Genomic DNA, 13,991 nt, shown 5'->3' with positions numbered 1-13,991 from the left:
ACGTAATAACACTATCATTAAACCTGATGCTGGAGAAAAGTACCACATCATGCTACTCGAAACACAGGTACACTAAAGTCTATCTGGTCCTCAAGATGTCTTCTATGTATTCTTATCAGTTCTCTAATTATCCTTATTGGCTTTTCTAAACATTCATCACTCTCCTCACATTCCTGTATCCTTTTCTCCTCTCACTCCCCCATGTCAACAAACCCAATTTCAATGAACAAGTATGAGCCACTGGACAACTACTTCCTTTCTTAGCCAACATCTGTGTTTCTGTATGTGCATCCTTCCTTTCTAAGGAATGGAAGAGCCATTCCATCAACTCAGGTGCAAAGCAGCCCTTCTAGTAGGTCTTGGATGCCATTTCAAAAGTTTCTAGCTTCAGGAAACTGGCTCCATTGATTAATAATTTTCTCTGTCCTTCAATAACTTCTTCCCGCTATTTCCCTTCATCATTATCAACAGCATCCTCTTAGGCACTCAAATTTCTTGAAAGAATGGTTACCCTTACCTGTCACTCTCTCCATTCTTTTTCTCAGCTAATTAACAACATGAGTATTATCCCCTGAGGCCCCCTGGAGATAATATTCCTTTTTTTTTTTTTTTTTTTTAAGATTTTGAGAAAGAGCACGTAAGCTCACACAAGCAGCTGGGAGGGGCAATGTGGGGCTTGATTCTAGGTCCCTGAGATCCTGACCCAAGCTGAAGGCAGATGCTTAACTGAGCCACAAAGGTGCCCTTAACTTCTATTAAATTTTTAAAATTTAAGTGGACTTACTATCCAATCATTCAACCTGGACTTTATTAATAAATTACATCCACATATGTGCTTTTCCATTACTTGTACCTTCATACTTCTGTAAAAGTAACCACTATCAGTTTTGCATTGACTTTTCTTTTTTCCCTACCTTTTGTTGTCTTAAAGTATACAAATGCATTCTTAGACAAAATATTTCTCCCCTGTATTAAAAGGATATACTCATGTTATATGAATAGGGATTTCCTCATTTAAAATTTTTTTTGAGGGATGCCTGAGTGGCTCAGAGGTTGAGTGTCTGCCTTCAGCTCAGGGTGTGATCCTGGGGTCCTGGGATTGAGTCCCATATCAGGCTCCTTGCAGGGAGCCTGCTTCTCCCTCTGCCTGTGTCTCTGCCTCTCTCTGTGTCTCTCTCATGAATAAATAAATAAAATCTTTAAAATTTTTTTGAGATCTATTGACCTATAACATTTTCAGGTGTACAGCATAATTTAATGTTATAGCAACCATTTCATAATATATACAAATAAGTCTGGTTAGTAGTTATCACCATACATAATTACAAATAGGTTTTTTGGGTATGTTTTGACCCCCTTCATCCATTTCACCCACCTGTAAACATCTGGCAATCACTAATCTGTCCTCTGTATCAGAATTGTTTTTTTCTTTTAAAATCCCACATATAAGTGAGATTATGCAGTGTTTATCACTTTGGAAGTCTAAAACTGGATCACACTCGTATACCATACACAAGTTAACTCAGAATGGATTGAAGAATTGAATGTAATACCTGAAACCATAAACTCCTAGAGGAAAATAGGCAGTAAATTCCTTGACATTAGTCTTGGGGACTTGTTTTGTTTTTGTTTTTTGATCTGATACCAAAGCAAAGGCAATAAAAATAAGCAAGTGGAACTACATCAAACTAAAAGACTTATGCCTAGTAAAGGAAGCCATCAGCAAAATGAAAAGGCAATCTATGGAATAGGAGAATATATTTGAAAATTATTTATTCATACCCTCCATGGGAGCTTTCTGGGTGAAATCCAAAATGGATCCCCATATGCAGAGGGTGGAGAGACTGAAGGAAGAGGCAGGACACTCCACTCCAATTTTATAGGTGGCAGCTTTCATAAGCAAAGGGACTTCCAAATGAGGCTTGTCTTGGGTGACCATAAGACAAGTAGATTTCCACAGTGGCCATTAAATCTCCAAAGTTTGGTGTACCTGGGTGGCTTAGTTGGTTGAGGCTCCAACTCTTGGTTTTTGGCTCAGGTCATGATCTCAGGGACCTGGGATGGAGCCTCACATTGGGCTCTGTGCTGGGCATAAAGTCTGCCTGAAGATTCTCTATTTCCATCTCCCTCTGCCCCTACCCCAACTCATGTACCCTTTCTCTAAAATAAATCTTAAAAAAAAAAAAAAAAGTTTATAGAAAGAGTGCCTGGGTAGCACAGTAGGTTAAGCATCTCTTGGCTTTGGCTTGGGTCAGGATTTCTAAGTCATGGGATCATCTCCACATTGGGTTCCATGCTCAGTCTGGAGTCTGTTTGGGACTCTCTCTCCCTCTGCCCACCCCCCTACCCCAAAGTTTATATAGAAGACTTCACTGAATTCAGTTACTGAGACCATTCAAATAGTCTCAACACCATTATCACACTCCCAAGGCTATGCCATTGCGGTGGATTCTAGGAGCAGGGAGGGTAAGCAGGATACACATTCCAAGGACAGAAAATACAATGAGCCCCCAGTTGCCCAGTTCCAGCTTATAGACCAAAAAGTGGTCACATCATTTTGATTACCTCCTCTAATACTCCAACACTTGTGATTGGTTCTTATAATCTCACAAACATGTCTCTTTGGCAGTGTACCCTGCCCTGAGTGGTCAGCAATGTGCCCTGTTCCCAATATAGGAATGCCCAGCCCAGGTGTTCAAATGTCTGTCTGTAACTGGGGTAACTTAGGAAACCCATTCCAAATCTGGTATAGCTACCATGGCTCTGATGGTAGTATTTCTAGGACCATTCTGGTCAGCATTCTGATGGGATGCCTCTATAGTTCGACAGAAAGGATACCAATGCCCAGTGTTGTTGATAGTTATGCCATAAGCCAAGTTTCTGGATCAGAATTAGTAATAGCAGATGAATTAAGAATGAAAGAGCTGGGACTAGTAACTTTAACGTACTGCTTTAGGGCCTTCCAATTCCCTACCTAGAGTGGTGATACCCATCATAGCAATCTTGGGTGAGCTAGAAAAGGACAGTTGCCCTCATAACAAGCATTTGGGCTGATTTGTCAGGAGTGAGTGGGCCCACTGTAGAAAGAGATTTCTATCAGGTGCCTATCCTGTAACAGGATACAATAGGAGTAACAGAAATCTACAGTTGCAAAGACTAGTACAATTGACTATGGAACAATGAAATGCACAAGCCTGGGCCACCTGGCTTAACTTGGTTAAGTGTCGGCCTTTGGCTCACGTCATGATCCCAGAATCCTGGACTGAGCCTCATGTTGGGTTCCTTGCTCAGTGGGGAGTCTGATTCTCCACTGCCCCTCCCCCTGCTCATGCTCATTCTCACTTGCTCTCTGAAATAAAGAATCTTAAAGTACACAAGCCCACTGATATGCAGATACTTTTTTCAATAAATTGGAAAACTTTTTGGAGATTTATTACAACTTGAAAAAACTCACAGATGAACCACATAGCCTAGAAAAACTGAAAAAACTTAGGTATACCATGAATAAGATAAAATAGACTGTTAACATCTATCACTACTATAAAATAGATTTTAACTTCTTATACATTTTTATATAACAGCACATGGTGCTATGTGCAATTGAAAGCATTAACAAAGATGCAGTGTTAAACTGCATAAAATTTACAGCAGTGCAATATGTACTAAAGTTATTTTGTAATACTTCCTATTGCTATTGCACTTGAGTGAGCTCATGTGTTGTATCTGCTTAAAACCTTGTGGTACAGGGTGAGCAATTTAACTCTCAAATTATGTACCACAATAAAAAGTGATCTCTTGTGGTCTTGGCAAATTTTTCATTGTGTTTAGTGCAATCCACAAACCTTAACACCATGGGACCCACATGAAGCACTACTAGTAATGCTGAAAGTGATCCCAGAAGTGGAGAAAAGTCATGACATCACAAGAAAAAGTTGAAATGCTTGATCAGTACCACAGATTGAGGTCTGCAACTGTGGTTGCCCACTATTTCAAAGTAAATCAATCCAGTATAAGGACCACTGTAATAAAAGGAAATTCATGACGATGCCATTGCAACTATACCAGCAGGCACAAAACCCTTGTATTTTTAAAATAAAATATCTATAGTCTCCTATTGAGGCTGCATTTTTTTTTTTTATGTGGATGAGAACTGCTATAAGAAAGGCATACCTATAGACTCTGATTACAGAAAAAGCGAAGTTATAACAACTTAAAGCAAAAGGAAGGTGAAGGATCTAAGCTGTAGAATTCAATGCTAACCAAGTGGCCACAGACAAGTTTCCAGATGCCATGAAGAAAATCATTGAGTAGGGGTACATGGCTGGTGCAGTTGGTGGAGCATGTGGTTCTTGATTTCAGGGTTGTAAGTCCAAACCCCATGTTGGGTATAGAGATTACTTAAGAAAAAAATAAGAGGGGATCCCTGGGTGGCGCAGCGGTTTGGCGCCTGTCTTTGGCCCAGGGCGCGATCCTGGAGACCCGGGATCGAATCCCACGTCAGGCTCCCGGTGCATGGAGCCTGCTTCTCCCTCTGCCTGTGTTTCTGCCAATCTCTCTCTCTCTCTCTCTCTCTCTCTCTCTCTCTCTCTGTGACTATCATAAATAAAAATTAAAAAAAAAATCATTAAGATCTTATTCTGAGTAGAAAGGTTATCTTGCCTGAACAGGTTCTTGAAAGAAAAGTTTTATTCATGAGACACAGAGGTAGAGACCTCAGCAGAAGGAGAAGCAGGCTCCTCTGGGGCAGCCTGATGTGGGACTTGATCCCAGGACTCCAGGATCATTCCTGAGCTAAAGGCAGATGCTCAACCACTGAGCCACCCAAGTGTCCCTGAACAGGTTCTTAATGCAGATTAAGGTGCCCTATACTGGAAAATAAAATGCCCCAGTAGATGTTAGTAAGGAAGAGAAGCAAGCACCAGGACTTAAGGCAGGAAAGGAAAGGCTAACTCTATTATTTGGTGCAAATGCAATTGGATTTATGATCAGGACTAACTTGTATCTATAAAGCTGCTGACCCCCAAGCCTTGAAAGGAAAAGAAAAACACCAGCCTTTTGGTTATACACCAAAAAGGCTTAGATAATGAGAATCCTTTTCCTGGGTTGATTCTATTGCGGTTTTATCCTTGGAATCAAGAAGCACCTTGACAGTAAGGGATGGCCTTTTAAAGTTCCTTTAATTATTAGACAGTGCCCCTGGCCACCCAGAACCCCATAAGTTCAACATCATAGATGTTGGAGTTGTCTCCTTGCCCCCAAATCCACATCCCCAGTTGGGCCTCTAGATCGGGGTTGAAGGGTAGGGGTTCATAGGGACCTTTAAGGCTCTTTACCAGTAGCCTATGGAAAGGATTGTCAATGCTAGGGAATAAAATCCCAATAGAGAGAACATCATGAAAGTCTGGAAGGAGTACACCATTGAAGATGCCCTCATTGTTACAGAAAAGGCTGTGAACTTTCCATCAAGCTAGAAACAATAAATTCCTGCTGGAGAAAACTGTCCAGATGTTGTGCATGACTTCACAAGAGTTACCACAGAGCTGATGTAGGAAATGGTTAAAGAGATGGTTAATATAGCAAATATGAGGAGTGAAGGGTTTCAAGATACGGATGAAATTCAAGAGCTAATAGGCACATTTACTGTGCCTGTCTGTCTGCCCTCTTTCTAACTCTTCTCCCCCTACAATCCAAGGTGGCAAGACAAAGCCCTCCTCTTGCTCTTCCTCTTTAGTTTCCTCAATGTGGAAACAATGGTGACCTTCATGATGATTGATCCACTTCCATGAAAGGACTAGTAAATAATCCTCATTCTACATAGTTAACAAAGTTAGCTCTTGTATAGGTGTGTAAATATCTTCATGTGAAAATCCAACAATTGTTTAGCAAGAATTGTCTTTTTCCTTCATGAATCTGGCTAATACTTATAAACTCTTTAAAAGATTTTTATTTGAGCAGGGGTGGCAGGTGGGCGCTGGGGGGAAAGCATGAATGAAGGAGTGCACAAACAGAGGGGTAGGGGGAGAAGCAGACTCCATGTTGAGCAGGGAGCCAGATGTGGGGCTCAATCCCAAACCCTTGAGATCATGATCCAAGCCAAAGACAGATGCTTAACTGACTGAGCCACCGAGGTCCCCCAAGATTTATCAGTTTTATCTTTTTCAGCTCTTACTTTCATTGATCTTCCTGAGGTGGGTTTTTGTTTTTTGTGTTTTTTAAAATTCTATTCCCTTCTTTCTACTAACCTTGGGCTTTGTTCTTTTCTACTTCCTTTAGATTTAAGGTGACACTGTATATTGGAGATTTTGTTTCTTGTACTGCTATAAACTTCTCTCATAGAACTGCTTTTTTTGTGTCCCAAGATTTTTTCTTTCTTTCTTTCTTTCTTTCTTTCTTTCTTTCTTTCTTTCTTTCTTTCTTTCTTTCTTTCTTTCTTTCATTTATTTTTTATTGGTGTTCAATTTACTAACATACAGAATAACCCCCAGTGCCCGTCACCCATTCACTCCCACCCCCCGCCCTCCTCCCCTTCCACCACCCCTAGTTCGTTTCCCAGAGTTAGCAGTCTTTACGTTCTGTCTCCCTTTCTGATATTTCCCACACATTTCTTCCCCCTTCCCTTATATTCCCTTTCACTATTATTTATATTCCCCAAATGAATGAGAACATATAAATAATGTTGCCCAAGATTTTGGAACAGTGTTTCCATTTACATTTGTCTCAAGGTTTTTTGGTTTTCTTTACTTTCTCTTTGGTTTCTTCATTGACCCCCTTTGTTTAGTAGCATGCTGTTTAACCTCCTATTTGTATCTTTTCAGGTTTTTATTCCTTCCAATTTCTAGTTTCTTAGGATTGTGGTGGGAAAAGATGCTTATAGGATTTCTATCCTCCTAAATTTAAGACTTGTTTCGTGGCCTAATGTGTTCTACAACAAAAGACTCATGGCAGTCACACTTTGTTTTGAAGGGGGGAAAAACAACACTTTATGGATGTTATAAAAATCTAATAGAAACAAAGAAGAAAAGGGAAATCTGTGTATAGGTGAGGGCAACAGTAAACAGTAAAGAATAAGACAGAATTAAATCAAATCAGGTACTTAAAACATCTAACCTCATCAGCTGGGGAAACCCCGTGGAGACCGCCAAGCTGGAATCCCAATGAGAGGTCTGGGTGGAGCATCCTTCCCTCAGGTGAGACTTCCAACTGACTATCCCTATAAGGACTGTATTTATAGGGAAATGATGGGATCTGAAGGTAAATATTTGCTTGCTTATGTGTAGTACAGAGCTAGCTGCATTCCTGTGTTATCATGTCTTTACATATTCAAGGACCCTGGGCTGGATATGCTGGTCTCCTCTCCTGGATTCCATTCTGGGGGTTGGAGCAGGAGGGAATGTGAGGCAAGATTGACCTCTCTTGGCGTCCAGACCAGAAGGGCCAGTTCTGACCTGGAGGCCAGATAATGTCAACTAACTAGGCTCCCAAGGTCACTTATACAGCACAAGTCTCACAAACCACATGCTTTAGTTCACATGTGTATGTGCAAGTTGGGTGGCTGGTTATAACAGGACAACTCACAGAAACCTCATTCCATACCATATGACCTCTCCTGGAGAATGTCCCACACGCACTTGAAAAGAATGTGTATTCTGGTTTTAGATGGAATGTTCTTTATAGATCAGTTAGGACCATCTAGTCTAATGTGCCATTCAAAGCCATGGTTTCTTGACTTTCCCCCTCAACCTGGATGATCTATCCACTGATATGTGGGGTGTTAAAGTCCCTTATTGTTTTTGTTTTTTCTTCTCCCCCAGTTTGCAGGATGGGTGTAAGGAAAACCCACTGTCTCTGTGCCTGGGAGAACTGTGCCTATTTTCAGTCTTTTAGAGAAAATTTCAACTCCCGATTTACTGGTATGTTTACAGACATCACTTAAACATCAGCGGTGAGACCAAATGATGAAACGTTGCTTTATATGTTAGGGCTTTCCAGTTCACTGTTACCTCTACTTGTGGTGGATGATAGTTTTCCTCTCTTGTCTCTCCTAGCAAAGAGTCAAATTAACATCTGCAGAATAGATGAGAGGACTGAAAAATGTCGTGGGGCACCTGACTATCTCGTACTGTGACTGCAATAAAGCTGCCAAGGGTTATGTTTAATTTGGGGGCCTTTGAAAAGTTAGTTTACCCCATGAGGCCCCTGGAGGAACAACCCCAGTGGCGGGGCCAGCTCTGGAGCCCTGGAGTCAGCCCCCGCAGTAACTCCGGAGCTCTCGGTCTGCAGGGCCTGGAGGCTCCGGGGCGGGGCCGCTGATCTGCTCAGCTGGGGCAGGAGTGTCCTTGCTGTCCTGGGCCCTCCTGGCCTCTGCCTGTCCTGGGGGAGGCCGGATCCTGGGCTGTGTCCCGGCGCCCTGTGCTCCGGAGCCTGCGCTGTTGGATTCGCGCTCCCGCCCCGCAGCCCCCTCCGCGGAGCCGCCCCCGAGCCCCCCGAGCTGCTCCCGCCCCGCAGCCCCCTCCGCGGAGCCGCCCCCGAGCCCCTCCGAGCTGCTCCGGGTCCCGCCGTGTGCGCTGCAGCCCTTAGGGAGCTCGGCGCACTCTACTGGGTCCTGCTCCAACCCCCTGCGAGCCCCTTTCCGCCCGGGAAGGTCGGTGCAGCTCCTGCTCCTCCGGGACGGGGCTCTCCTGTCCTGGGGACACTCGCCCCGGCCTCAGCCCGGCTCCTTGCGGGGCCCCTCCCCCTTGGAGGCCTTTTGTTTCTTTATTTTTCCCCGTCTTCCTACCTGATAGAAGCGGGAATTCTTCTCACTGTAGCTGTTCCAGCTGGTCTCTCTTTAAATCTCAGGCCGAATTCGTAGATTTTCAGGAAAATTTGAAGGTTTTCTAGGTAATTTGGTGGGGACAGGTGACTCGGGGACCCCACTTTTCTGCTATCTTGCCCCAGTTTCTCTGATAATTGAATCTAAATTCAAGAGACAACAGCAATGTTAATTGCAAAGGAGTATTTTTATATTTGAAGGTGGAGGTTTGAGGGTGTTTGAATATAATGCCCCTGTTATCAAAGAGTTTATTTGTATGCCACATTGAATAGCAACAGTTCTCAAAGTTGACAACTGGAAAAGTGTTCAAACCTATTTTTCTTCAGTTAAATTGGGTGATTATCATCAATCTAGGATTGCTAAGAAGTGTTTTTGGTTTGTGTAGAATTTGAGCTCTCTTAAGAATTTGTTTTAAAGGTACATATACTTTGTGTAACGATTTCTGGGCATGTTTAACCTGGGTGAGAAAACCATGGTGCTGTTTAATGTAAATAGATGGATATAAGATTGGACCAATACTTGATGTGTACAATTTTAGTATGTAGGGGTTTTGTGCTTTTTTAAAAATGTTCAATTTGAAAATAAGTAAAATAAGTAAATTCCAGTTAACATACACTGTAATATTAGTTTCAGGTATGTTGTCTTGTTTTGTTTACCCATTCAGCTACCCTATGTCTTTTGGACCATTTAGACCATTTACATTTAAAGTAATTATTGATAGGTAGGTACTTATTGCCAATTTGTTTCCTGGTATTTTTATTCTAGATTTTATTGGGGGGGGGGGGCGGGGGCGGAGGAAGCACCTGAGCCTGAATTGGCAGGGAGAGGCAGAGGGAGGAAGAAGCAGACTCCTGAGAGCCTGACATGGGGCTTGATCCCAGGCATCATGACTGGAGCCAAAGGCAGATGCTTAACTTACTTGCACCACCCAAGCACCCCTCTGGTTGTCTTATTTAAACCAAGGCAGTTGTTTTTATTTTTAGCTTTTTTTTTTTATGTATATAATTAAAGCGTCTTTGAAATTAAGTGCTCACAAGTAGGCATAAAATGCCACAACTCCCACAACTGTGATAACTAATGCCACTGTTGCTTTGCAGTTCATAAAACTGCTTTCCAGTTGTCTTCACACCTGATAGAGCTGGGGGTTATTCACATCTTACAGATAAGAGAACCAAAAATCTACTAGTAAGTGGCAGCACAGGACCCTACCCTGTTCTTCTCACTTTTTCTATATTGTTTCCATTACACTAAATCACCTCCTAACATTTCTCTTAAGTGCACTCCTTAATCCCCAGCACTTGTTTCACCTATCCTCCCTACCCACCTCTCTGATTACCATCAGTTCTCTATAGCTAGCTAAGAGTCTGTTTCTTGATTCTCTCTTTCCTTTGCTCATTTTTGTTTCTTAAATTCCACATATGAATGAAACCATATAGTCTTTCTGGTGGGGAACCAGCTGCACAGCCCATCTGAGAACTGAATCTCATAGCACTGGGGATATGGGAGGTCTTGAGTCTGCACACTGACTCTTGACCACATTGTTCTCCGGATACAGCTCCTCAGCTCTAGCCTCCTGGAGTCAATAGCCTCCCAGAGTCATATTTACCTTTTGAAGTAAATATGTTTTTCTCTGCTTCGCAAATTAATCATTCCTATAGCCAATCTGCTAACTCTATTAATAAACACTGGAGGAGACAGAGCCTTGGGGTCCAGGTCTCAGTCTCCATCCCCAAGATTAAAATTCAGTGACCCTGCGAGTCTGTTCATATCCTTGTATCCAGCTATCCTGGCTCTGTGGCACTTTCTTTTTTTTTTTTGGGGGGGGGGGGAAACTGTAAAGTTCATTTATTTATTTATTTATTTTTTTTATTGGTGTTCAATTTACTAACATACAGAATAACCCCCAGTGCCTGTCACCCATTCACTCCCACCCCCCGCCCTCCTCCCCTTCCAACACCCCTAGTTCGTTTCCCAGAGTTAGCAGTCTTTACGTTCTGTCTCCCTTTCTGGAATTTCCCACACATTTCTTCCCCCTTCCCTTATATTCCCTTTCACTATTATTTATATTCCCCAAATGAATGAGAACATATAATGTTTGTCCTTCTCCGACTGGCTTACTTCACTCAGCATAATACCCTCCAGTTCCATCCACGTTGAAGCAAATGGTGGGTATTTGTCATTTCTAATAGCTGAGTAATATTCCATTGTATACATAGACCACATCTTCTTTATCCATTCATCTTTCGTTGGACACCGAGGCTCCTTCCACAGTTTGGCTATCGTGGCCATTGCTGCTATAAACATCGGGGTGCAGGTGTCCCGGCGTTTCACTGCATCTGTATCTTTGGGGTAAATCCCCAGCAGTGCAATTGCTGGGTCGTAGGGCAGGTATATTTTTAACTCTTTGAGGAACCTCCACACAGTTTTCCAGAGTGGCTGCACCAGTTCACATTCCCACCAACAGTGTAAGAGGGTTCCCTTTTCTCCACATCCTCTCCAACATTTGTTGTTTCCTGCCTTGTTAATTTTCCCCATTCTCACTGGTGTGAGGTGGTATCTCATTGTGGTTTTGATTTGTATTTCCCTGATGGCAAGTGATGCAGAGCATTTCCTCATGTGCATGTTGGCCATGTCTATGTCTTCCTCTGTGAGATTTCTCTTCATGTCTTTTGCCCATTTCATGATTGGATTGTTTGTTTCTTTGGTGTTGAGTTTAATAAGTTCTTTATAGATCTTGGAAACTAGCCCTTTATCTGATACGTCATTTGCAAATATCTTCTCCCATTCTGTAGGTTGTCTTTGAGTTTTGTTGACTGTATCCTTTGCTGTGCAAAAACTTCTTATCTTGATGAAGTCCCAATAGTTCATTTTTGCTTTTGTTTCTTTTGCCTTCGTGGATGTATCTTGCAAGAAGTTACTATGGCCGAGTTCAAAAAGGGTGTTGCCTGTGTTCTTCTCTAGGATTTTGATGGAATCTTGTCTCACATTTAGATCTTTCATCCATTTTGAGTTTATCTTTGTGTATGGTGAAAGAGAGTGGTCTAGTTTCATTCTTCTGCATGTGGATGTCCAATTTTCCCAGCACCATTTATTGAAGAGACTGTCTTTCTTCCAATGGATAGTCTTTCCTCCTTTATCGAATATTAGTTGACCATAAAGTTCAGGGTCCACTTCTGGATTCTCTATTCTGTTCCACTGATCTATGTGTCTGTTTTTGTGCCAGTACCACACTGTCTTGATGACCACAGCTTTGTAGTACAACCTGAAATCTGGCATTGTGATGCCCCCAGCTGTGGTTTTCTTTTTTAAAATTCCCCTGGCTATTCGGGGTCTTTTCTGATTCCACACAAATCTTAAAATAATTTGTTCTAACTCTCTGAAGAAAGTCCATGGTATTTTGATAGGGATTGCATTAAACGTGTAAATTGCCCTGGGTAACATTGACATTTTCACAATATTAATTCTGCCAATCCATGAGCATGGAATATTTTTCCATCTCTTTGTGTCTTCCTCAATTTCTTTCAGAAGTGTTCTATAGTTTTGAGGGTATAGATCCTTTACATCTTTGGTTAGGTTTATTCCTAGGTATCTTATGCTTTTGGGTGCAATTGTAAATGGGATTGACTCCTTAATTTCTCTTTCTTCAGTCTCATTGTTAGTGTATAGAAATGCTACTGACTTCTGGGCATTGATTTTGTATCCTGTGTGGCATTTTCTCTTACTGACTTATGTCACTTAGCATAATATTTTCTTGTTGTGCCCAAGATTGCGAATCCAGGAAACCACCAAGATGCTGACACCGATGCAAGCACACAAGGGTTTATTAGCAAGCTCGGGCTTGGGTCCAAGTATACGTGTCACAGCGGAGCAGGAACTTGGACTCTGAGGTAAGTTACAGCTGGATTTTTATGGGCTGATCTAGGGCACTTCCAGAAAGGGTGGGGGGAGTTTAAGGGCGTGTTCTGCAGTTTTTCCTGTAACTGAGGTAGGGTAAAGTTCAGCCCCTGGTCACAGGGACCTGAGATGGCTGCCAGAGCTAAGATGGCTGTACTTGTGCTAATGCTAAACTTGAGGTGGGATGGCCTTAACTTTCTCAGCCTCCACATTTCCCCCTCTCAGAGGAACCTAAGGAAGGACCCAATCATGGGTCCAGGTTGGTCTCAGCAACAAGATCCAGTGGTTGGTATTGCTGTCTGAGTACCATGAGCTGAACTGTACTGACTCTGTCTTTGACAAAAGTAACTAATCTATTGATAATGCAGGGCCCAAAGGTAAGGAGGAGAAGGATAATGAGGGGCCTGGCTAGGGTGGACAGCGAGGTGGTTAACCATGGGGAATGATTGAACCATGATTCAAACCAACCTTGCTGCTGTTCTTGTTCCCATTTGCGTCTAGCCAAACCTTCTCTGACTTTTGCCATGGATTCTTGGACTATTCCTGAGTGGTCAGGTCAGTGAAGAAACAACATTCCTTGTTTAAGGCAGCACATAACCCCCCCCTTGTTGTAAGAAGACCTAGTCTAATCCCCTTCTGTTTTGAAGGACAACCTCAGACAAAGATGTTAGGGAGTCTTGGAGGTGGGAAATAGAGGTTTCTATCCATTCTATGTCTAGATCGATTGCTGCTCTGAGACTGTTATAGTGGGAGTTCTGTACAGCTAGTGAAGCAATACCTGTCCCTGCACCTGCTAACCCAATTCCCAACAGGATGGCGATGGTGATAGCTGAGATGGGCTCTCTTCTATCCCATCTGTGGGTACCCACATATCTATCACCTGCTAGGTTAGGTTAAGTGGTTGATGGGGATTGGTTCTGGCATGAAGAGGACATAGCATAAGCAACATTAGTGGGGTAAGTGAGAACAGTGCAGTCTTAGCTTTAGGGGATTGTCCTTGTCTGGTTGGCTTTTCCATTCTGGAAAAAAGTCCTTGAGAACGGTGTGTGGGTCAGCTGGCCGGACGTGGGTGTAGTGGACCCAGGGAGTAATCCCGTCGACCTTGACGGCGGTGAGAGTGGTCAGGATCACGATGTAGGGTCCCTTCCAGCAAGGTCGAAGTGTCTGGTGTTGGTATCTCCAGACATACACCCAGTCACCTGGCTGATATCGATGGGGGTCCAGGGGTGGCCCAGTCTCATAGAGGGCTCTCAGCTTAGGCCACACCTGTTCATGGGTTCGTTGT

The 13,991-nt window shown here is 42.8% G+C and overlaps 1 protein-coding gene across 6 annotated transcripts in view; it reads right to left on the bottom strand.

Annotated features, from left to right (window-relative positions):
- Nucleotides 1-13,991, bottom strand: part of LOC140641117 (uncharacterized) — a 34,565-nt gene that overhangs the window by 15,652 nt on the left and 4,922 nt on the right. For all 6 annotated transcript variants that reach the window (XM_072840491.1, XM_072840493.1, XM_072840494.1 and 3 more), the window contains one exon: nt 8,777-8,955. In XM_072840491.1, the coding sequence (XP_072696592.1) occupies nt 8,777-8,955 (179 nt within the window). The remainder of the gene's footprint in view (nt 1-8,776; nt 8,956-13,991) is intronic.

This window comes from Canis lupus, chromosome 10, assembly GCF_048164855.1.
Source record: "Canis lupus baileyi chromosome 10, mCanLup2.hap1, whole genome shotgun sequence".
Lineage (NCBI taxonomy): Eukaryota > Metazoa > Chordata > Mammalia > Carnivora > Canidae > Canis > Canis lupus.
Note: the sequence above shows the minus strand (reverse complement) of the source record. Positions and strands in the feature narration are given on the sequence as shown.